Below are 23,428 nucleotides of genomic sequence, written 5' to 3'. Positions count from 1 at the left end.
CCCATGGGTGATACTCGTTCTTTTGTCTACACTCTTTTATGGCATGGGAGATTTTAGAATCAGCTTCATCAATGATTTGTTAAATATATTATCAATTGTTGCTGTGAGTGTTTTTTTAAGTAAAGTTTCTAAAATATACAAAATCTAAAAAGTATGCATTTAAACTTTCACCTAATCAACTCTACCACATTTTGAGAGTAATTCGTAAATGATACGCTTGAAACCTCTCAAGTTGAGACTTGAGAGTCTCAACCACACATAAGAAGTAGAAAAATTAGCTTATATACACATCACCGAGGGTCAACTGCCGATGGTACACCATATATGATATATATAACAGACTTTGAATCATGCACATTATAAGTAGAATCTAAACTCACCTTGCAATCTATCCATCATTCATCAACGAAAGTCTTAAGCTGTTAAAAACACTTACGATACTTGATCATTGTGTGTTGCCGGGGTCAACTTCACGTAAACAAACAAAGAAAAATCGTAAACATGTAATTGTTAATATAACTTGTACTACCACCATCAAGAAATTATAATAAAAGTTAGAATTGAAGGTCACTCAATCATAAAGGAAAACGTAAGATAAATAAAGTAGATGTAATTAAGTGACATGTAACCTTCACTAACGTACCAAGTTGGAATCGTAACTTAGCAGTTTGATATATTCTCTTACCTACTAAGTTTTGATCTTTTTGATTCAGAATTTTCTCTAGTTCCGAAATCAGTAAAAATTTGTGATGAATTTTTCTTACGTAATATAGATAATGTTTGCTTTGAAGTTATTAGTGACAACAACCAAAGATATCGATTAGCAACCAGCAATATATTTTGTTATCCATTTTATAGTCATCAACTAACATTCTATGTACCACAAAGAAACGTCTCCATGGAAACTGCAGTGACTCGGACTTATTTTGATCCCAAATTCGTATATGCATGGACCACAAAAAGGGATACGAATCTAGAAAACGGTTTTGATGATTAAATAGTACTATATATGTGCTTTAAGAATTATAAAACATCAGGGCTGAAAAGCCTAGAAACATATCATGTGAGTCAGTGAGTGTGTAATTAAAAAGGTGTCACCTTCATTTATAAATTCCCCCAAAAGTTATATGATCACAAAACCGTCCATGACTTTTCTCACTTCACATGGAAGAAGGTCCCATGTCTCTCAATGTTTTTTCTTCTTTTATTGAGTTATAAAAGTTTGATCCGTTCCACAAAAAGAGTCACTGATTGACTTTGTTAACTCCCTAATAACGTGAATAAATTTGAGAAATTCATATAACGTAACTATTGATACAGAAGAACGAGTTACTACTACTACAATGGACTAATGTAATAATAATACTTGTCATCAACAATCATAGATGATAGAGCTAAAAACTCATTCATTCATTCTTGTTCAAGTGTTAGCTGATTGATTCTGTAATCTCTTCTTCAATAACTTAGGTCTTGGATTCATGGGCTTCAAGAACTTAGATTGTAACCTCACCATCTCTTTCAGTACACTAATCAGCTTCCTCTCGATTTCTTCACCGTCCGGTTCGATAGCTCCCAAGCACCGTGCGACTGCCTCCGCCGTAGTCACACATCCTCCGAATGGTTCTTTCCTCAACACAAGCTCCGAGTCGTAGATGGTTCCTCCGCTCACGGATGCGTCTATTCCCGTATCCAAACACACTCTAACCGCTCCTGCTTCTCTTAGAACCTCTTCGCTAGCCTTCACCATCTCACTCGCGTGTTTCCACGTCGCGTCGAATACGATGAGTCTCAGCGGCGGAGGGTTTGAGATGTCGCGTTGATTTAGGGATTTGAATTCGGATATAGTGACGGCGGGAGAGGAAGGAGAAGAAGGGAAGAGGTAGATTGTTCTTATTGGTGGTGAGACCGAGGTTTCTCCGGCGGAGGAGATGTGATGACGGCGGAGACGGCGGGTGGGGATTGTGGTGACGTTTTTTAAGGATTTGGTGAGGAGAGGTGTCGTGTTGAGCTTGTGGCGTGACTCGTGTGGATGGTGGACGATGATGATCTCTGTGTTCGTTGGGATTGGATCGTTCGGTATGACGTGGCAGAGACAGATCGGATTTGGTCGATCGCAGCTGTTGCAGATCTGCCGGCGACGATGATTCGCGTCTGGCTCCTCCTCCATCGTCACTGCTCTTCTCAGTCGTAATGCGACCGAATCTAATTTTAATACGAAATTGAATAAACCTAAACCTTAACCGGCGTGGTTTAATCAATTCACTACGTCCTTGTTTGGTTTATCAAGGATACGGCGTCGTTTTGCGTTTTTTTTTTTTTTAATTCTCTGTTTCTTCTCCGTTCACCACTTTCCCAATTGTACCGAACACTTTTTTCAGTTTTTTTTTTGATAACTCTAAAGGCTTCCTACGCCCAAAGACTAATCTCCTGGGGCCGAGGGAAACCATGTTAAAATTCGAACCAATCTCCTGGGGCCGAGGAAAACCATGTTAAAATTCGAACCCCCGTGGCCAATGCTACTTGAACCCAGGTGGCGGGACTTTTCTCCCTTTACCACTGGACCAAGGCAACTTGGTTCACTTTTTTCAGTTTTGACGATTAGAGATGATCAAAGTTTGTGGGAAGTATACAAAATAAGAGAAGAGCACACTGATCAAATCTCAAAGAAGAAATGTCCAGCGTCACTTCGGAACATGTTGCAATGGAGGCCACTCGTTTCCAGCACACTCCTTATTACTGGTATTGTTCTTCTTCTTTTTACAAACAAAATTCTCTCCATAGATTTAGGCTTATAGAACGGCACCTTCTACATGTTTTATATGATCTCCGATTCTAGGAAACCCTTTTCAGAGGGTTGATTTTGTTTCTATTTTGGAGAATTTTCTGCCTTTGGTGATTATTTTGCACTTATTGATAGAACTAGAACACAAAGATAAAAGATGTTGACTTTTTTTGTTTCTGTAGTGAAGAGAACGTGTATCTGCTCTGCAAGACGTTGTGCGAGAATGGTGTAGCGGATGCAACGGGTTCTGATCTGTTTGTTGTTTTTATCTCGAATGAGAAGAAGCAGGCAAGCCATGTTTCTCTTATAAAAATAACCTTTGTTCCACTGTAGGTAATTTATTATGTTTGGTCTTGTTTCAGTGTTATTCGAATGTGCTCCGTTAGTAATCAGAGTGTGTGTATGTTTTGATGTCCATTATTGATATGTTGATTAAATGTTCTTGTAGGTTCCACTATGGCATCAGAAAGCTAGTCGCAGAGCTGATGGGATTGTACTGTGGGATTATCATGTCATCTGTGTCCAGGTTAATATCAAAATGTTTGTGAGCCAGTGATTTTTGTTTTTAGAATCAAACTTGATTTTGGTTTTTGTATTTGCATGAACAGAGGAAGAAAGAAAGTGATTCTGAGCCTTTGGTTTGGGATCTTGATTCGACTTTGCCCTTCCCTTCACCCTTGACCTCATATGTGACTGAAACTATCCAGCCATCTTTTCAGCTTTACGCAGAGTACCAGAGGTAATCTTTTCAGGCATGTCAAAGATTGAAAGTGTTTCTTCTTCGGCTTCTTTGTCTTTCTGTATCACGGGCAAAACTTTTTATGAAAGGCACGGCTAAGGGTTTTGGTCATTTTAATGTTGAGCAGTATGATTTAGCTGGGAAAATTCAACATTTTGTAACGTAGCTGGGTTTGTCCTTTTTTTTGTTTGGTTGAGATCAGGTTCTTCCGTGTTGTGCATGCTCCTCTGTTCTGTAAGCACTTTGCTTCTGATAGAAGACACATGAAAGAACCTGATGGAAGTTGGACTGCTCAACCTCCACCCTACGAATCCATTGTTGCCCAAGGTAAGATGTAACTTCTCAGTTGTCACCCTTTCATCAACCATATTCATTTCCTCAGCTCGTTTGTTTCTTGCTTCTTAAGATGGAATCTTGCATAATTTGAGCGAGTACATTGCCATGAGTGGTGCGGATACATTGTCGAGCTTGGACCCTGAAACAGTGAGAACGGCAATTTCTCAGAAACTTGGCGTGGTGGTGAGCCACACTCAACTTCAGGATCTTTTCACCAAGCTTCCTTAACATGCCAATGTCTTTTCTTTGTGGGATCAAAACTGTGTCATAACTCTTTAATTCAGCCTTGTTTCCAGCTGTCTCAAACATTTGTTTTTGTATTCATTGATGAAGCAGAGACTGATTTTTGAGGGAAAACATTATACACTCACAAAACGTTTGGTTACAATGGAACATTACATGACTTACTCCACAACCCCCAGAAGAAAAAAATTCTGAAAAGGGAACCAATGAGAAATGAATCAAAGACACATCTTTGTATAACTCTGTTTCTATCATTGCATTACTGCAAACTCTATACCCTGAGCCCATCATACCAGTTCCATCAGAAGCGGGTCACCCTCAGCCATTTGCTGAACCAATTTTATGAAATCTTGTTCGCTTGATATGCTCCATGGGTGAACCGCAGGTGCTTTAGCAGAATAAAGACTCGAAGAAGTGTTAAACGAAGCTGATTTCCTCTTATATACCATGGAACCAAGAACCGGATCAAAATTCTGAGGCGAATCCATTGACAAGAAGAACATTGGCACAGCCACTTTGTAATGCAAGTCCATATCGCCCACGAGATCAACAAGATCGATAAAGTCGGTTACGAGTCGTTTGGGCACGTAGAATACCTCTGAACTGCATACCGTTAAGGTCTCATGATTGTTCTTGGTGGCGTCCTTGTAGTTCACTTGGAAATGCGCTGGCATTGTACTTACAGTTTTCTTCACTAGCTCGGCTTGTACAGAAAACCAATCAGAGTTCCCGGTCGATTTCACTGATGTCCATGACTTTGATACCTAAATGATTGGTTTACAACAGTAAGCTTCCTTGAGATAACGAAGAAAAAGGTGACAATTTGATGAGAGTGTTGTTGTATGTACCTTGTCTGTAGTCCAAATCTTAGACTTGTCAGCTTGAAGTAGATTCCAGTAATTGAGAATTGTATCATCTTCAACAAACAAAAATCCTTCTGCGCTGCTGTACCGATCGAATATCTTCGGTAGATGCCTGAAATATACATACAAAACTTACTGTCAGAAGCTTGAATTTAACCAACATATATAGTAATCTTGAGCAATTCTTACTTGTAAATGTGGTCGAGTTTGGCTTCTTCCACATAAAGATCCGAGTTTTTCTGAGAAGACAATATCACAACGGTTTTGAATATCCGTCCGTAAAGTAACCTCCACTCGAGAGCTGTGCGTTCAACAGGACCACTACAGAACATAACAAGCACTACATTACCAAAATTCTTCCTCCACCTAATCAAGTTTCCTATCTCAGTGCTCACTGTGCCAGTCTCCTCAACCCCAAGATGAACCGAAGGCAACTTCCGAGGTACAAACTCTTTTCTATCCCCATGACCAATACTTGCTCGCGGGCGATCCAATTCCAACGACATCAATCTCGGCTGTTGGTACCCAACAGCAATCAAATCCTGAAGCCAAGCAGCTGTAAATTTCACATCCTGTTCAGTCCAAAACCCTTCTTCAGCCATAGCAAAGCTCAAATCAAGGATCGTCTCAAAGAAACTATGCTTGTCTGATCTCCAAACAAGTAAAAAATCTATTAAACGACCAACATTGACATGAAGATCCTTCTCCTCAGCAAAAGGGTAAGCCTCGATTCTATCAAACCGGTGAGCTGTAGGTGGATAAACAGCAACATAACCACCAAGCTCCCATAAAAGCCTTTGTCCCCAGTAACCTCTCAACACATCAGAAGCCATAGAACTAACAGAAACAGGAAGCATTAACCCCCAAAAGGCAGACGAATGGTAAAGAGTGTTAAAAGAATTAACAGGCACCATTACACCTTGAGGTAAAGCCACTTTAGGAGCATGCTCATCGAACTTAATATCAAAGGCCTCTAAAGTCGTTTTCCTGGTGAAGTAAAACACAGAATCAACATCAGGTAAACCGTTTGAAATCCCTTGCTGTATAAACTGCTTACCACCAAAAACCTCAGTGTAAAACTCCTCATGGTTAACCTCACCTACATTCTCTAACGGCAAACCTCTAGGCCAAACAGAACGTTGCCCGAAATGAATATAAGGATTAACCACAGTCCTATTGGGATTCTCATGACTATACTGCAAAATCGGTTCTTGCTTAGAATCTTTACCAACTAACTCAACGTCAAAATGTTTCCCTAAATCTCCATCAATCACTTCACCACGATCATCCGCATCGTAGATCTTCTTGGCACCGTGCTGTATAGCGAACAAGTAACCAACGCTCTTCCTAACGAAAGAATCATAAGGCAAGTGATCTAAAACTCGAAAACCCAATTCAGCTTGAGCATCGAGAGACAAAAAAATTGAACCTTTAAGACTCCAGTCCTTGGGGGTCACCGAGTTACCAATCGCTAGAACTTGCCAACCACGAATCTTGACCAAACTCTTGAGCTCCTCAGTTGGGTACTTGGTCACCGACACCACAATCCATTTCTCAGTGAGGAAATTAGCGAAAGGAGAGGTCTTTGGGAGGACACGGATCGAGTTCCAGTTGATTTGAGGGCGAGAGAGAGATTGAAGAGAGTGAGTTGACTGAGACTGGAAACAGAGGAGAGAAGCAGTGTCGGTGGTGTTGTAGAGGAAGAAGAAAGCAACTATGGTGACGGTAAAGAGAGAGAAGAGAGCGATTCTGGTGAGATTCTCAGAGAAGCAAGTCGAGAAATCTAGGTTTTTGGGTTCAGTGAATCGTCGTCGGATCTGTTGATGAGTAGCTAAGTCTCTGATCTGAGATTTCGGCGGCTTGGCAGGAGACGGAGACGGAGACGCACGATCCTGAACCAACATCGGATCAAAGAGGGATCCCACAAAAACTTCTAAATCAGAACCTGAATGAGATTTGTGATTTGTTTTGTTACTCAAAAAATTTGAGATTTGTTTGTCTGGCAAGTGAATGATGTAATGCGGTTGTTGGTTGGTTGGAAAGACGTTGCTTAAGCTTGAATGCAAATGGCAAAAGAGAGCTCTGAATTTGGAAATCGAAGTCTGAGTCTCTGTGAGCTGTTATGGTGAAATTGCAAATTTGCAAAATTTTTGTTTTTTTTCTTTATTATCTCACCAAAGAGACAACTAAACAGTAATTCTTGCTTGCTGTAGTATTCTCAGTAGGACCCACCAGGCAAGCAAGCCATCTCATGAAGGAAAGATGTAAGGCCATGTTTATAGGGAGATTACATGGGGTGTTCTTAGACACTTTAAAAATAAAAATAATTGAATAGTAAATTTAAGATCAGGCTCACTGATCTTATTATAGAACTGTTTTTGGGTCTGATCTTGTGTGACGTGTCTATTTCAGATTGGTTGAAAATATATGGAATAAATTTGGACATTAATCTATGTATTAATTAAATAAAATGTTTGTCTTGTTTAATTAATTAAGTAATATGTTTGTTTGTTTTTTTTAAAAAATTTTATTTACAATGTTTTTTTTTTGTTTCATAAAAATATGGCATTGTATTTTGAATTTTAGTAAAAGTTTTATAAGTTTGCAATTAAAATGTTATTTTATAAATTTTTATAATTGTAATATGTTTAAGAATATTAATAAACATTATATTATTAAATAGTATTAAACATTCTTAAATTTTTTATTAAACATTAATCTATGTATTTATTAAACATTCTTAAATTTCTATAAGAATATTATATTATTAAATATTAAGATCTTAAACATGTTCTCCCAATAACTAACTTTTTAACAAAAGTTCTTAACTACTGATCTTACATTATTTTCATAATATTTATACTCTAAGAACACCCTAAACTGATCTCCCTATAAACATGCCCTAATAATAATATGATACTCAATTTTTGCTAAATTTTTAATGCTTATTTTACTTAAAAAGAGTTAATTACTTTTTTTACTTAGTATAAAAATAGTAAAATATACTACTACTAGATTAAGATCCGTGCTAGAGCACGACTTGAAATTCATTTTATTTATATTGTATTTAAATCATATGCTAAATATGAAGGCTTGAAAAAAACACATATTTTGTAAGTTTTATATTGTTAATGATTCTAGATAAATACATGTGTTATAACACATGTTAAATTTTATTTCGTAATCTATCTTGTAACCCACTATTTAACTTGTAACCAATTAATCTATCAATTTCGTAATATATCTTTGGTTAACGTTGTGGTCTATCGATAAAATCTGTGGAAAATAAATTTGTAATATTGTCTTTAAAGATCTTTGGAAACAATGTGATATATGACTAAAATCTTCCAAATATACAGTTTGAAATATCCATAATTTTATTTGTTACTATTAATATATCAACTATCAATTTGGAATATTTCTAATATTTAAGTGTAACCATTAATATTAATATATAGATTAATCTATAACTTATCTATAACCTATTTATCTCCATTTGTAATCATTATTAAAAATATAAAGTCTACAAAAATTATATCGTGTACTTCCTTTTTATTAAAAAAGGATATAAAGTACGAGGATGAAATTTACTAACGAATTTTCCACTTTGATGTTTTTATATCTACACTTATTAATCAATTTTTACAACAGAAATTTTGATTTAGTTCATATTAATACGATGACATAATTGCATGTTTATTCAAATCATCTATTAGTTCATATTTTTATCGGATTATATACCCAAATAATTATATAATGACTTCATTATAGTAATTATATAGATATCTAAAAAATTATGTTACTTAATGGGATTTGTTTTATAGGATGGATATTGGATACACACACAAAAAGAAAAAGAAAAGGGAGATATAAGATATTGTGCATCATCTATTAATGGGCTGTTATGGGCTCATTCTTAAAAGAAGAATGCACACAACGAATCCCTGCGCGATTGGGTTTCCAGTTAATTAAATTATTATTAAACACTTAAGAAAAACCGTAGGTTAGGTGTGTGTGTGCACAGCTCTTTTTTTTTTTTACCCGTCGAAAAATGGAATCGAATCCGATCTCAAGGTCTCTTGGTTGTACCGGGGCAGCACACATGGCATCGTTGGTGGGAAACAAGGTTGTCAGCCTCGAGGAAGTTTCTCGCGGCGTTGCGGACATCATTCGTTCGACGACTTTGGCCCCGAAGACTATCGATGGATCTACGAAGATGGAGCCAGTGGGGCGAGATCAGAAAGCAAGGGCAAACGGTGCCCCCGATCCAAATTTTCAGCAAGTCTAATTAATCCTTCTCTTCTTTTCTTTTTCTCTTTTTTTGGGTTCAGTTTAACAAATAATAATAAGACCCACAATCATCCAAAGTTTGTAGGAGTTATTCTCCAATATAGATTGCAATTTTTTTTTTTTTTTTTTTTAAAATTTGTATTCATAGATCTAAACTGATCGGAGAAGATAATTGAGAATCCATCTAGAATACAAACTTAAAAAAAAAAAAAAAAAAAAATCCCACAACTCTCCCATCTCGTCGTAATCCATGGTTTTTTTTATTCCGAATTCATCAACGTTTTGTCGAGTGTTTCCAAAGAAAAGGATTCGGCCTAATTCAATGTTATCATCGTTTCATTTTTGTTTCACGAATAAATTGAAATACTGTGTTTTTGACTCGTTTCTTCATGGACTTGTCTTCTTTCTTCTGATCAATATACTCCACGCCCACGGCACCAAGCCACCAAATGATACTCTCTCGTCTAAGACGGTCTTGCGTATAACTCACTTTATCACTAAGCCGAGGAAAACAAGTGCCTGGAAAGTCTAGAGGTAATAATAATATCTAGTTGAAAGGAAAATACCGAGGGATGTATGCAGGACTATTGATCAAATCTTACCATATTCATTCAATAGTCAATCAGCAACCGCGTTAAATTATCCGTAAGAACTGAACTGAACTGAACTTAATCGTTAGAACCACTATATTGTAAAAGACACTATCGAAATGATTATAAAATTTTTATCTTCGGCTTCGGTTCTTGTTCGCTTTTTCAGTTTCTCGGCTATTCTAAATTTCTAGTACATGATATTACCTAAGCATCGTCTAAGCAAAACTCTCCGCTCTTAAGCTTCCCAAGCAACGAACTACTCTCACTCTCTAGATTTTTTCAATATGATTTTAGAGGGTCATAGTAGATAGCGGTTCGTGATGGGCTAAGTTTTCAAAAGAATACCTTTTTGAATTCTGATATTTAGCGGATCATAAACGGGCTGATATACAGATATCAACAAAGGTTCCCAGTCAAACCAAACACTGAAGAAATTAATAGTCGACCCGAATACAACCAAACTTGAAGCAACTAGAGTAGCTGGAGGGTCCAAAATCAACACACATTAGCTTTATTAAAGCAATAAACCTTCCCAAACTCTCAAAAGAAAAAGAAATCTTACCCTATGTGTTCTTTACTTGCTCGAAGAAGGACCCTCAGTGCTTCCGGGAGTAACTGCAAACCAAAAACAACTAGTTGGAGAGAAGAAAACATAATTCAAAAACCGAATAACATGATGAAGTGACTACAACAACAATTGACAATTTGATAAATGGATCTAACAAGATTCAGTATAGACTGGCTATGAACTTCATTAGAATGTAAACAGATGCTGAGATGCATAGCGAAGCCAATAAGCAAACCGAAAGGGAAACAATTGTTGGCCATGATTCATTATGAATCGTTAAGCATCACAACACCGGAGAAACTGAAATCTAGTGTGCATGATCTAACAATGGCCTGACGCCATGATCCTTTATCAAATCATTCAAGCATGCAATGAGTAGTAAAAGCCCAATAAACACCAGAATTGGTATTAAAAAAACACCGAATGGCGGGTGGCTACTCTAAACCCTATCAAACTCTGCAAAAATGCGTAAGTCATACATATCATGAAGCGAGGTCTACACTAATGAGCCTTCTCGAAGCGTGCCATGTCTAAAAAAACAAATCAGAGGACCAATCCCATCCCCTACAACAATGAATGACAAGTAGAAATATGGATCTGTAGAGATTCAGAAATAGATGAATGTAAACTGGCGATGAACTTCACCAGAATGTAAACAGATGCATAGCAAAGCAACAAACAAACCCAAATTCACCACAGAACACCAACCGAAGCAAAAAGATTGACACGAAACGAAGTCCAGGGGAACCTAAAGTGTTGGGAAAGCGGAACATACCAGATCAAACATAATCCTCGCTTACTTCTTTTTCCTCCTGGGCTTGTTGGTCGAAGGGGTAGCTTCCTGGGTTTTCCTCAGTACCAAGGCTTGTTCTGCTGCAAATCTTTCTCTTATCTTGGCACGTTCGCAAGAGTGCTTCACATACGCCATACCATAGTTCTTATCACGTGTAAGCCCCAGAAAGCATCTTACTACATCACTCTTTAGTATACCAACTCTTGTCGTCATGTGCTTTATCATTTCAGCGAGAGTGTAGAAGTTGGAAAAACACATCATGTAGCCATCGTGAATGCTTAGTTGGTCTATGTCGGTCGTTTTACTCTTTTGGTGTCTGCCAATGCGCTTAGCACGCTTTGAACCAGTTCAGTAGCGATCTCTTCGTCCGATCGAGGATCCACCTCCACATTGTCCTGTTGAACCAATTCAGTCGTGGCCTCTTCGGGAATCAGTTCACTGGCATTGGGAATGTCTTCGTCTCCATCCTGACCATCGAGCGGGATGATCTGTGGTGGCACTGGTCCATCTCCTGCTTGTCCGTCCATTCTGGAATCAGAAAACAATTGGAATCAAACCAAAATTCATCAGTTATCACAAAATCAATCAATTCTCGAGATGGATTCAGCCAGTTTTGATCATATATGGAACCGGATTATCAACAAACATAAGGAATCGATCATCGATTATGATATGAAAATGCATGGATCCCAAACCAGAATTATCAATTGATCGAAGCGAGTTCTATCAAAAAGAATACAGTCGAGTTCCGAATCAGAAGAGACAAATCTATCTAGTATCTCTATCGACGCTCAAATCAGACTTGGAACTACGCAATTAGAAGAAGGAATCCAAGTAGTTTCTAGATCTAAACTGATCCATGGATACAGCAATGTAAATAAGGAAAGTTCAGCGCAAACCGCAACGTACGTACGTCTGAGATCTCGTCGGAATCCACTATCTTCGCCGATCACTCACCAACTCTCCGATTTGCTCTCTCTCCCTCTCTCTAACTCTTTCTCTCTCTCTCTCTCTCTCTCTCTCTCTCTCTCGATCTGTTACAACTTATCTCACCCAACGAATGAGAATCTGAAAATGAATTAACCCAGTTTGATGACATCTGTAACAATTTATAGTCTCACTCACACACTCTAACAAACTCATAAACCGCCTCTTGAATTTGTTTCGCCGGAAGTAACAGAATGTGAGTTTGTTCTTGAGCTGAAGCTTCATCGCAAAACTGTGCATCAGATATCCCTCTTGCATAATAAACCCTAAGCGAAGAAAATCTTGGCACAAATGTGCATCAGATATCAATATACCATCTGATCTCTCTGTCAAATCATATTTTGGAGAGTGTCAAAATCAAACACTATATATGGATCGATTCAAATTCAAAGCCTAGAGGTTGATTGCGGTGGTATCGCGCAGATGCTCCTTGGGATTCACACAATCAGAGCTTGAGATGACTATATATATTAGCTGGTAGTAAAATGCTAGCTTGAGGTTTCAAAAGCTAGCTGTTTCCATGTGGGATGAGAATATATACGAATCAATCACATATGTGGGGTGACTGATACGTAGCGGATCATATACATAAATTGGGATGATATACAGAAATCATCAAGTCGTCGGTTTATCTTTTTATTTATATCACAGCCAGCAAAAGTTCCACCATATCAAACCAAAGACTGAAAGAAGAAAGCAAACCAAAAAGCAACTAGAGTATAAGGCAGAGAGAGTAGTAGTAGTGATCTTTGGAGTTTCCAAAAGCAACACATAGATGGAGTTTTTCCCTTTCTTTTTACTATTATTTACTAAAGCAATATTATAACCTTCCCAAACTCTCTCAAACAGAAAAAGACACCTTCTTTATAGACCTCTGCCCTCTTGTAGTATTTACTTGCTCTAGTACTGCTTCCGGGAGCACTCTGCAAAAAGCAAAAGCAACTACTACTGTAGTTAGAGTGTCAATGTGAGACTGCATAATCCAAAAGAGCAAAATAACACAGATGAAACTGCATCACTAGCTAGTTTTAAGGCAACTAAACAAACCTTCCCAAGCTCTCGAGAAAAAGGACCATCAGTCGTCTCTTCCAGCAGTAGAAGCTGTGCTATTAGTCAGTCTCCTCACTTCAATTTCCTGTTCCTCCCTTACACGAGCACAATCGATAGAGTATCTTTCATAAGCCTGACCTCCATCGGGATCACCGCTACGCTGTATCATCGCATCATAGATTGTTCCCGTTTCAGCGACAGTGTAACGATATTTGTGTGAGAAGTATGTCTCGATTTCTTTGCGAGTGTAGCCCCTTAAAACGCAATGAGCGAAGCCAGATAGGACTGGTATCTTGTCGGGGAGCTCGGCTTTAAGCTCTTCCAACATCCGGAGCGCCTTGACAATGAAACTTTTGGCTTCCTTCTCTGCTGAGAGTTTGTCCCGATTTGCGATATCTCCAGAAGAACAAGAAACTGCGCTCCCCTCTCCAAGTTCTTCCTTTCCTGCTCTTACACTAGCACGTTGGCTGGAATGCGCTTCATAAGCCTCAAATACATAAGCATGGACGTTAACGCTTTCGAAAAGCTAATCATAGAGTGCTCCCACTTGTTCAGCGCGTACACCAGGAGTGGCAAGCATACGTGCCTCGATTTCTTGGCGAGAGAAGTAGTCTTTGAGGCACAGAGCGAAGGTATCAAGAATCCCTTTCCTATCACCATTCACCATCTTCACTGCACTCGCTCTTGAGTTTTTCCAGTGACGAGAGCGCCTTGGCAATGAAACTGTTGGCTTTCTCCTCAGCTGAGAGTTCGCCCCAATTTGCCATATCTGCAGAAGAACCAGAAACTGTGCTCACCTCTCCAAGTTCTTCCTTTCGTGATCTTACACTAGCACAGTGGAGGGAATGCTCTTCATAAGCCTCAAATACGCAAGCATGGACGTCAACGCTATCCAAAAAGCTCATCATAGAGTGCTCCCACTTTTTCAGCTGATACACCGTGAGTGTCAAACACACGTGCCTTGATTTCTTGGCGAGAGTAGTAGTCATTGAGGCACAGAGCGAAGGTATCAAGCATCGCTTTCCTATCACCATCTTCACCGCACTCGCTCTTGAGTTTTTCCAGTGACGAGAGCGCCTTCTCAATGAAACATTTGGCTTTCTCCTAGTTGAGAGGTCGTCCATTTCCAAAGTTGACGTTGATTGATCGTAAACACGGAGCTGATCAAAGTTCTCCATTCTACAATCAGAAAAAGAAAAAAAGCAATGTCCCAACAGTGAGTACACAGAAACGCACAAGTCCCAAGTTGGGAAGGACACGAGAGAAGCTAAGATTCAGAGATCTGAGTGAAGGTTTCGCTGAAACAACATCATTTGCGAAAGATTATGCTTCAGAAATTGATAAACCTAACAAAATATCCAGAATCAAAGCTCAGAAACGCACACACACATACATCCTTAAACGATTTTGTTCGAAATCCAGATCGATCTAGTGGTGGAACACAGAGAGATGTGAGATTCAGAGATTTGAGCGAAACATGGACATGAATCGGAATAAAACCTTGAGCTACGATAGATTATGCCTCAGATCGTTAGACTAAACCGATAAAACTAACGAATTCTCCAGAATCGAAGATCGGGAAACGCAAACAGCAAACACCTTAAGCTGATCACTAGACTAAACCGATAAAACTAACGAATTCTCCAGAATCGAAGATCGGAAAACGCAAACAGCGAACACCTTAAGCTGATCGGTTCAGAATCCAAAATCGATCAACAGAGAACGCTTACTAGATACAGAGAAGAGAAATGGTTACCTCGTATGTGCGAATCGATTTGACCTAGAATCAGAGGAGAGATGCCAGCTTGTTCGAACCTGAGTTCATTCAAAAATTCAAAAAAGCTTGAGCGATCCTTCCGCGAAATCCAAAATCGGACGATTACTAGAAGCAGAGAAGATAAGCGATTACCTTGTATACGATCACCAAATCGATCCTCGATCAGAGAAGAGAAATTAGAAACTTCTTCGATCTCGAGCTCTGAGCTTGAACTGTTTGTTGGCGCTATGATCTGTTGTTTGTTATATGAGCTCTCTCCTCTTCTTTTTTATTTTATTTTATTTTTTCTTTAATTTCCCCCTTTCCAAATTTTTTGAATTTTCTTCTCTCAGCACACGAAAATTTTACAAACACCTCTCTCTCTCTCCCTCTAATGGGCCTTTCATTTCTGTGCGCTTTCGGGCCCATCTTTTAACCGTTTTTTTTTAATACGTTAAATAAAACATGAATTATTTGAGATGCATATTATTATTTTAATTTTAATCCATACTTTAAATGTTTTTTTTTTTTTAATTTTTGAATAATACATGAGTTATTTTTGTTTAAGGTTTTTACACCAACATTTTATTATTTTTTAAAATCTGATACACGATAAAGGTAATAACAAGTAGTAAAATCAACAATACTTTACATACAGTACAAAAAATTTCCTCACAAATACATCAATTGAATAATTACTTGGGCATGTTTATTCTACTTCTCTTAGACTCACAAATTTTCTCGTTATTCTATTTTTCTCACACTCAAAATATTTTCATGTTTTACACTCTTTAAACGACCCATATATATTGTGATTTTCTGTTTTGTTTAGGTTTATGTGAACTGCACATGGACATAAGGATTTTACTTGGGCATGTTTTGTTGTGAAGATATAGCTCATCCCAACATTGAAAGTTACAGTTCTTGTGTAACGGTTCCTACCGTCACGTCTTTTAGAAGGTTCCATATCTACTCCCGAACCATGGGCCCACTTTTTTATTGTACCCCATGTTTGAGAGGGTTTAGAGATGTTTTTATCAACTGTACAAATTACCACATGATACTTTTTTCCCATGTTTTTTTGTTAAGTATGTCTTATATGGAAAACATATGTTTCACAGTGGAGAAATTGTCGGCAAAAATGGAGTCGGGACTCAGGATTGTGGTTTTCCAAATTCGACAAGATTGTGGGTTTTTTTTTAATGTTAAAATAATACTTGAAATTATTTGATATGCATATGTTATTTTTTTTTTTTGATAACTGATGCATATGTTATATATATATATTTATATATACTTTTAAAAAAATCCATACTTTAAATGCACCAATTCACTATTGGTTCTCGAAGAATATGCATAACTTTTTTTTCTCTACTTTTTGAATAATACATGAATTATTTCTGTTTAAGGTTTTTCACACAAGTATTTTATTATTCCTTAAACGTCACAAACGTAATAATCTATTCACTTGTTGTTCAAGCAAAAAAATGATTTGCATCAGCCCTCACAGTTTGGGTTGTCCGCATCCCCTGAACGACCCATGAAGAGGTTGAGACTTTCTGAAACCAACAATGTCTTCGATTTCGACAGATGGTGATGGGACTTCGTTTTTGTCACTTGCCATTTCCTTCAAATGCTGGCTCCCGTATACTCTTATGCTCAGCGATTTCTTCTTTTCTGCTCCAACCTTTATGTATTCATTGAAGAAATCTATCAACTCTTGCTTCTGAAGCTGCTTCAGCGCAGCGACCTGCCCACAAAATAACCCCATTCTCTCATCCATCAGTCGCTCTCAAAAAACATCATACCTACTTGAACTTAATTACAGACGTGATCCAACATTTCGAAGAAGTATATATATACGCATGAGTCATGAATCAACCAGGTGCTGATCCTAGAGGCGTTTTTCTTAGTTTAAGAGATAATATAGAAGGAAAAGGAAGCAGTTTCCTGTACCTCTGCCTCTTTACGGTTAAATTTGAGTGTTCCACTTTGAATCTCTCGCCAGTAAAACCGGGATTCCTCCTTCAAGTTCTTGTGTTTTTCAAGCTTCATGTCTATTAGAGCTGTTACATTGCTCTAGAGAAAGAGTAATTCATATCAGTTAATAGCTCTGGTTGAGTAATCATATTGCATAGCTAGATTGACTGAGAAATATCACTAACTAGTTGGCCAATCTTACCTTGAAATCCTCATCAGTCATCTCGTAAAGTTTACTCTCAAAGTTCTTCAGTAATGACTCCACCCTCGAATCAATATGTCCAGGACCCTATTAAAGATTTAAAACCTCTAGATATTTAAGGAGATGAGCCTTAATTAGAAAATATGACAGAGATGGCTGAATGGTTTGGTACCTTAACTGACGACTGGATAATGAACTGTACACCATAGATGCCAGAATCGTTCCTAGTATAAAAAAAAGCGATTTAACAAAATTCAGGGGATTCTATTAGGACACAAGGAAAATTTCAGTGTACCTCTGAGCAAGTGCAGTGATATAACCAAGTTGCTCGACTGTTCTAAGTTGATGAAAGGTGGCTTGCTTAGCAACAAGACCAAATAGCTGAAGTTTAATATTCATGGCAAAGTCATCTCTATGAACCTGTTTGTGGCGACCAAAGTTACAGTTAGCCAAAACAATATGAGATCTCTGGAAATATGTTCTAAGATAATACCGAGATCTACACGAACAAACTCCAACGAAGACGTAAAAACGGTAAATACGAAGAAAAGATTTCAAAGCTGCCTTCTAAATCTGAAAAGGAATTACCTGAATATAGTGCACTAGCGCAGAATTTTCATCACTCGGGTTTGAGCCATCTTGGTGGTAGAAATACTTCATTCCTTTTTCGAGCTTGACAACCCTGTTAGTGAGGTGCTGGGATGGGAACAAAGGGCGGCAAATCGGTTTTGGTTCATTAAAAAGAACATCTTCAATATGATTGACCATTGACTCAGCTTCCTTATTCTCCACATTACCTGAAATGAAGTATATGAGTATTCGAACACCAAAGACAGACAAAAACAGAAAACGTCCCAGCAAAATGTTGATACCTGCTATATAACACTCAATAAATGTCCTTGATAACAACATTGGAACAAACTTAGCTACGTCTTCAGCTTCCATATGAGAGAGGACATCCAGTTCCTCTGTCCAAGGCCAGGTTTGATCTTGTAATATCAGTGAGCAGTAATACATTGCTTGGTGATATGGCTGTCGAAATTTGTAATTTTGATACTCCTTTGTGACAGTTTCCTAGTAATGGATACGGAAACAGAATAACACAGATTCAATCATTCTGGTACAGCAGACCGACGTTCAACTATTAAGTGAAGTTATAAAAAGGGACGAAGTCTGACATGGTTACCTTGATAACAGCAAATCGGTCAGGTTTTACTTCAAAATTTGCTATCTTTGCAACAACAGTTTCCAACAATATCCTCAATTTGTGATCATAACCAAGAAGGGTCAACTGGGAACAAATACAGGTACTCAGAAAACAGAAGAGAAAAAGAATTCAGTATAACATGTGGTAAATGTCAAACTCACCTCGAAACCATTGTCCGAAAGGCTCACTCCATAGTAAAGACCAGCAACTTGTGCATAATAAGCTACAACATGAAAAAAGTAAAGAATAATGGGACAGTTTCATCAAAATAGAAGTTTTGTACTCGGTCATTTTATTTTACTTATTTACACTATTTTTCGTTTGTCTTCAAGACATACGGCGAAGACGCAAAACAGAGCAGAAAACTCGGAAGTAGGAATGGCATTGTCAAAAGGTACAAGAAATGCTCAACCAACAGCATGTAATATGGAAATATTTTGCATGAGACAAATTTTGGTGCTTATTGGACATATTTACCAATTTCAGAAGCTTGGTTCCACTTAATTGGCACAGAGTTCTTTGAACTAAAGCCTAGAGAAAAATCCCTAGTTGAAAGAAAAATATTAAGAGATGTATCTAACAAATCTTACCGTATTCATTCAAATAGTCCATCAACAACCGTGTAAAAATATCAGTAAGAACTGCTGCATCAGGAGAGCTGACTGCAAGTGGGCAGTTGAAATCCATCTTAACATATGCCTTTGGTTTCGAGAACATTGTATCTGGCTTGTACCACAATCTTGAGAATGGTGACTTTCTTAACAGAACTGGAATGGTTTCCTGTTCCAGAACTTGATCACATAAGATGACCGCTTCATCCATTACAAATTTAAAATAATCTAAGTTTATGCGGTGAAATTGAACCTTTTCTTTCGCATCCTTTAATGAAAAATCCGTAGGAATAAAGACATTAGGCGCTGGTAAATGAAGATTTACATCAGGGGCAGACAGAACCCATTCCTGTAATTATTTAACACAAATCCAAAAAGATATTAAGGAAAAAATTGTTCAAACAAAACTTGAAGTGGAGGTGGTAGTTGCTTATAAAATTATTGAAACGTTTCAAGCTAGTATAACATATCAAAAGTGAACCTGAATGGTGGAGGTGGTTATCTTCTCAAGAGAATAGGCAGTGTTATACCATGGCTCAGCCTTGTCAGTTTGTCCTTCAAATTTCTGTGATTCCCATAAAATTCTACAAAAGCAATAACAATAGCAAGATTTTTTGGAAACAACTCCTCTGTGTTGTGCTTTAACAAGTAAACTCTAATAACATGACGAAATTGGTCAAGTAAACTGCAGAAAAGCTAATGGTGGGAACAGTACATGAATTAGCCATCATATATCGATAGCAATAAAAGCCTTCATGCCATCCTCAATTATTTTCAGAATAAATGGAACAAATGTAAAATTAGCTTAGGCGAAAACCCATGATTTCATCACATGTTTATTGTACTATAGCTAGCTACCCATAATAATTTAATGTATGCAAAGTAAAAATCTTAAAGACCACAGACTTACCGAACATTACTAGGAGAAAGCTCATCGACAACCTTTTGTACAGTAGCTGGATTGAATTTAGTAGGCAGTGATGATCCAACCAGCCAATCCTTGGCAGGATATATCTGACGAGTAATTGCAAAGGATACAGAATATTTTAAAAGAACTGTTATTTCTTAGCGATGAGCTTAAGTTCTTTAAAGACAAAAATTACAAAAGTTTAGCCACACTACATAACTTCATATGCACAATTTATTGAAGAAGCGATTGATGACATGGTAGAAGCATGTATAAGAAATTAAGCTTACACAAAAGCAAAAGAGCTAAAATTATAACCTGCATGTTTGATGCAATATCCACTATATAGGACATTGGTGGTGTTTTGTCTTGATAATGAAATTTCGTCTCACAGATAGCTGAGAGCTTCAATAGCAATAAACGATGTATTAGCAAATATTAAAAGTCAAACGGTCAAAAAACAGGAAGAAAAATGGAAATTACAATCTTAACCTATTAGTAGCAATAAATTGAAATGTGGCTTGACAAGTTAATATATCCATACCTCATCAAAAATCCACTGGCAAACACCGGTCTTTTGTAATAGCTGAATGTAGTTGAACAGCAACCCTAAAATCTCTTGCATATGCTCTGTAAACCCACCAAGAAGAAAACCGAGAAATTTATCAAGTAGTTACAAAACACCAAACACACCATACTCTCTATTCAACACAATAAAGAAGAAAGACTGTTGTGAACTTCCTAAAATGAAAAAATAGAATAGAAAAACCCACCATGGCCAGCATCAGTAAGATCAATCGAAACCTTGAAGAAAGAATAATCTAGAGTCCACTCTCCTTCACCAGCAGACAGTCCCGTCGCCCAACCTGCAAGCAAGAAGAAATAAGCCAGACTACTAGATGGAGTAATTTAGCATGTTTCTTACCGGAATAACAGCAGCAACTTGTCCCATCTAAGAAGTTTGTTCACGTGACTAGAATGTAACTCTCTACAAGACATATACGCCCACTTTCTTTAAATGATTCTATAAAACCCTACCACGCTACTCTATTTAAATATTAGTTGGGGAACTCCATGTCGAGATACCAGAAAAACAAAATATTTTTTCAATACCATCGACAACTAAAACTTCAAAATTTTATGAAGAAAATTTCTAAATCATCTTTTAGGGAACCTCAAAAGAGTATTGTCACATTTCAAGTAGTAAGAGAAGGAGATTAAAGATTGGATTGAACTTGATGTGTGCCCCATAGAAAACCTACCCAAGATTTTTAGGGCATGAAACAAACTCCCTTCTCCCTCATGGCCAATGAGATGGCCAAGGTACTTGCTTGGTCCTTCTTCATAATGGTGAATGCTAGGCGTTACAGGCCATGAAACACCTAGCTTGTGTCCTTGCTTTATAGGAACAGCCTTCACGAGAATCTAAAACCAAAATAATACAACAGCACCAAAAATACCACCTCATAAACATTCTAACATGATACATCTTCATGTCAAAATATATTTTTAAATTTACAGAAGGAAAAAAAAACCTGCAAATGGTCATCAGTACATGGCTGCCCAGGAAATCTAGGGACGACTTTGTTGGTGTTTTGGATTTCCTGGAACATCCCTTCCACAAGATCTTGAATTTTATCAAGGCTTTCTGAAAACATTCAGAGAAAACCATTAGCACAGGTGTAACCTAATTAAACATTTTTATCTCCTTATAAAAGGAAATTTGAGTTTCGCGTTAGCACCAAAACATACCCTTCCCATATACAACCAGATGCATGATGTTGGCAGAATAATGTTCCTCATAGAATTTAATAAGCTCACTCCTTGTATCCACTCCTTTCGCTTGGGGTCGTACATGAAGTGTATCCATGTTCCCTAAACACAGACCACACTTGTTTAGCATGAGAAAAATACTGGAATCACAACTGACTATTCATTTTAATGAGAATAAATCTCATTCCATGAATGGCAGTCAACAGCAATAACAGTAAGAAAATTGTAACATAGACCTGTGCTAAACTTGTGATACGGATGGTCTTCTTTGCTAAGATGCTTCTGTAACTGTTACCAAGAAAATGAAAAAAAAAATTGAGTCATATACATACAACCAACTCTGATAATTGTTCTTTAGACTAGAGCTATACCTGTCGCATTCGCCAACCATCAGAGAGTAAGTTTTTCTGATTCTCTGGATAAAGAAAACTCGTTAATAACCTGTTTAGTTCACAAACAGCAGCAAGATAAACGTAAAGCGAATAAAAGCGAGCAAACCTGAGTCAACAGCCTTAATCTCTCTCATGGTGGCATCAGCAGACATTAGTGGTTTGATAAAGAACTGAGCAAATCTGATTTAAACAGCCACATAAGAATCTTACAGAGGTAAAAGATTAAAGAAGAATAGCTAGCAAGAGTATTAAAACACCAAACTGTACCTGTCCAAAGCCTCAACGAAACAGTCAGCATTAACATCGAAATGGTAGTTTGTCTCTTCAGAGGCTGTATACGCATTTGTGCTACCTCCATGCTACACCAAGAAAATTCCATATATCTTATATCGAGTGGAATAAAGATAAACTTCGAGTATGTTTGAGTTCAAATCACGGAAAATTGTATGGATATATATATATACTACCTCTGTGATGTACTTGGAGTAACTATCTTCCTCCGGATACTTCTCACTTGCATAAAATAGCATATGCTCTAACAACCAAAAAAAACCAATACAAACATATTGAAACTAGATTTAACCACTGAGAGAGCACAAAGATTGAATGATTCCATGGCAAATAACTATAAGGGCGCACACGAATTAAGATGGTAACACATCCCAAAAATCCAGTAACATTCCAAAGTAACAAAAATTCAACGTACCTAAGAAGTGAGCTAGTCCTTCTAACCCTTGTGGGTCAGAGAAAGATCCAACACTAACGCTCATTGAAGCAGCACACTTGAAGAAAAGAATCAAATCAGTAAACAATTCCAAAAATTAAATAAACAAATATCGGAATTCACACCGTTAGCGATCTCGAACCTTATCCGTATCAGGATCGCTGATCAACAGGACCTGGAGCAAGTTCTTGAGGACAATCATCCGGTAGTCTCTACTGTCCGTACGTGGCTTCAGTATCTCAACACCTTGCACCCTCGTGTTAAATTTCTCGACGGCCATCTTTGTTTTCGATTAGGATTGAGATGTTTCGTCTCCGGTGGGTCTTCTTCGCTCTCTCTATCTATCTCGCTTTTTCCGGCGTCTGTTTTTTTCTTCTCTGCTCAGAGAGACTCAGAGAAAAAAAATACAGAGGAATATAGGAATTTATCTACTGTGCTAATGTCTACGTCTGAATATTATCGACGGTCTAGGTTTAGCCACGTCATTCAAATCCAACAGCGTAGCACAAACAAACTTAAGTCATTTTTGCGTGATGAATATATTCCTTAAAGAGTAAAGAGGCCACAGAAGAAATCTGATTAATATAAGTTGAGCATGTTATGTTAATGGTCTTTGTAAAAAAAAATATAAA

General features: G+C 37.6%; 3 protein-coding genes, 1 long non-coding RNA gene and 1 pseudogene across 9 annotated transcripts; 1 reads left to right on the top strand and 4 right to left on the bottom strand.

Moving 5' to 3' along the window:
* Window positions 1-1,272: 1,272 nt before the first annotated feature.
* Window positions 1,273-2,167, bottom strand: LOC104782675 (tRNA-uridine aminocarboxypropyltransferase A pseudogene; annotated as a pseudogene). Its single transcript, XR_015597642.1, has one exon. The product of XR_015597642.1 is annotated as a tRNA-uridine aminocarboxypropyltransferase A pseudogene (transcript).
* On the top strand, window positions 1,369-4,232 carry LOC104782676 (protein N-terminal glutamine amidohydrolase-like). 2 transcript variants are annotated; one of them, XM_010507679.3, is made up of 6 exons: window positions 1,369-2,739; window positions 2,965-3,070; window positions 3,231-3,308; window positions 3,391-3,521; window positions 3,724-3,848; window positions 3,928-4,232. In XM_010507679.3, exons 1-6 carry the CDS (start codon window positions 2,672-2,674, stop codon window positions 4,083-4,085), a joined length of 666 nt encoding a protein of 221 aa, XP_010505981.2. In that variant the 5' UTR covers window positions 1,369-2,671; the 3' UTR covers window positions 4,086-4,232. The 2 variants fall into 2 exon arrangements, 1 of the variants encoding a protein (XP_010505981.2); XR_015597643.1 differs by having other exon boundaries at window positions 2,599-2,739; window positions 2,965-3,111.
* On the bottom strand, window positions 4,201-7,296 carry LOC147946342 (putative glycosyltransferase STELLO1). The gene is made up of 3 exons (XM_087511797.1): window positions 5,153-7,296; window positions 4,949-5,075; window positions 4,201-4,864 (listed from the first exon to the last, which is right to left on the bottom strand). The coding sequence occupies exons 1-3, from the start codon at window positions 6,865-6,867 to the stop codon at window positions 4,388-4,390; spliced, it is 2,319 nt and encodes a 772-aa protein (XP_087367923.1). The 5' UTR covers window positions 6,868-7,296; the 3' UTR covers window positions 4,201-4,387.
* Window positions 7,297-9,321: 2,025 nt separating this feature from the next.
* LOC147946341 (uncharacterized) lies at window positions 9,322-12,799 on the bottom strand. Of its 4 annotated transcripts, none has more exons than XR_015597644.1 (3): window positions 12,121-12,799; window positions 11,190-11,735; window positions 9,322-10,461 (listed from the first exon to the last, which is right to left on the bottom strand). It is a non-coding gene; the product is annotated as an uncharacterized LOC147946341 (long non-coding RNA). The 4 variants fall into 4 exon arrangements; XR_015597645.1 differs by having other exon boundaries at window positions 9,322-10,020; window positions 10,477-11,735; window positions 12,121-12,256; XR_015597647.1 differs by having other exon boundaries at window positions 9,322-10,020; window positions 10,477-11,735; window positions 12,117-12,251.
* A 3,554-nt stretch (window positions 12,800-16,353) lies between these two features.
* On the bottom strand, window positions 16,354-23,351 carry LOC104785199 (insulin-degrading enzyme-like 1, peroxisomal). The gene is made up of 26 exons (XM_010507676.3): window positions 22,939-23,351; window positions 22,779-22,854; window positions 22,540-22,607; window positions 22,340-22,431; window positions 22,179-22,252; window positions 22,052-22,095; window positions 21,917-21,968; window positions 21,660-21,782; window positions 21,443-21,555; window positions 21,170-21,332; window positions 20,681-20,773; window positions 20,452-20,537; window positions 20,226-20,312; window positions 19,911-20,014; window positions 19,482-19,584; window positions 19,254-19,349; window positions 18,980-19,169; window positions 18,551-18,612; window positions 18,369-18,473; window positions 18,055-18,256; window positions 17,771-17,979; window positions 17,478-17,602; window positions 17,355-17,406; window positions 17,183-17,269; window positions 16,957-17,079; window positions 16,354-16,750 (listed from the first exon to the last, which is right to left on the bottom strand). Exons 1-26 carry the CDS (start codon window positions 23,074-23,076, stop codon window positions 16,505-16,507), a joined length of 2,913 nt encoding a protein of 970 aa, XP_010505978.2. The 5' UTR covers window positions 23,077-23,351; the 3' UTR covers window positions 16,354-16,504.
* Window positions 23,352-23,428: the final 77 nt, after the last annotated feature.

Source organism: Camelina sativa, chromosome 4 (assembly GCF_030686135.1).
Source record: "Camelina sativa cultivar CO46 ecotype springtype chromosome 4, ASM3068613v1".
NCBI classification, from domain to species: domain Eukaryota; kingdom Viridiplantae; phylum Streptophyta; class Magnoliopsida; order Brassicales; family Brassicaceae; genus Camelina; species Camelina sativa.
This window is presented reverse-complemented; position numbering and strand designations above follow the sequence as displayed.

Coding starts and splice junctions, on each gene's coding strand:
- LOC104782676 (XM_010507679.3), top strand. CDS start 2,672: ATGTCCAGCGTCACTTCGGAACATGTTGCAATGGAGGCCACTCGTTTC. Junction 3,309..3,390: donor ATCATGTCATCTGTGTCCAG/GTTAATATCAAA, acceptor TTGCATGAACAG/AGGAAGAAAGAAAGTGATTC. Junction 3,522..3,723: donor CTTTACGCAGAGTACCAGAG/GTAATCTTTTCA, acceptor GGTTGAGATCAG/GTTCTTCCGTGTTGTGCATG.
- LOC147946342 (XM_087511797.1), bottom strand. CDS start 6,867: ATGTTGGTTCAGGATCGTGCGTCTCCGTCTCCGTCTCCTGCCAAGCCG. Junction 5,076..5,152: donor AAACTCGACCACATTTACAA/GTAAGAATTGCT, acceptor TGTATATTTCAG/GCATCTACCGAAGATATTCG. Junction 4,865..4,948: donor AGATTTGGACTACAGACAAG/GTACATACAACA, acceptor CCAATCATTTAG/GTATCAAAGTCATGGACATC.
- LOC104785199 (XM_010507676.3), bottom strand. CDS start 23,076: ATGGCCGTCGAGAAATTTAACACGAGGGTGCAAGGTGTTGAGATACTG. Junction 20,015..20,225: donor ATATTGCATCAAACATGCAG/GTTATAATTTTA, acceptor ATTACTCGTCAG/ATATATCCTGCCAAGGATTG. Junction 19,585..19,910: donor CTTTCTCCTAGTAATGTTCG/GTAAGTCTGTGG, acceptor TTGCTTTTGTAG/AATTTTATGGGAATCACAGA.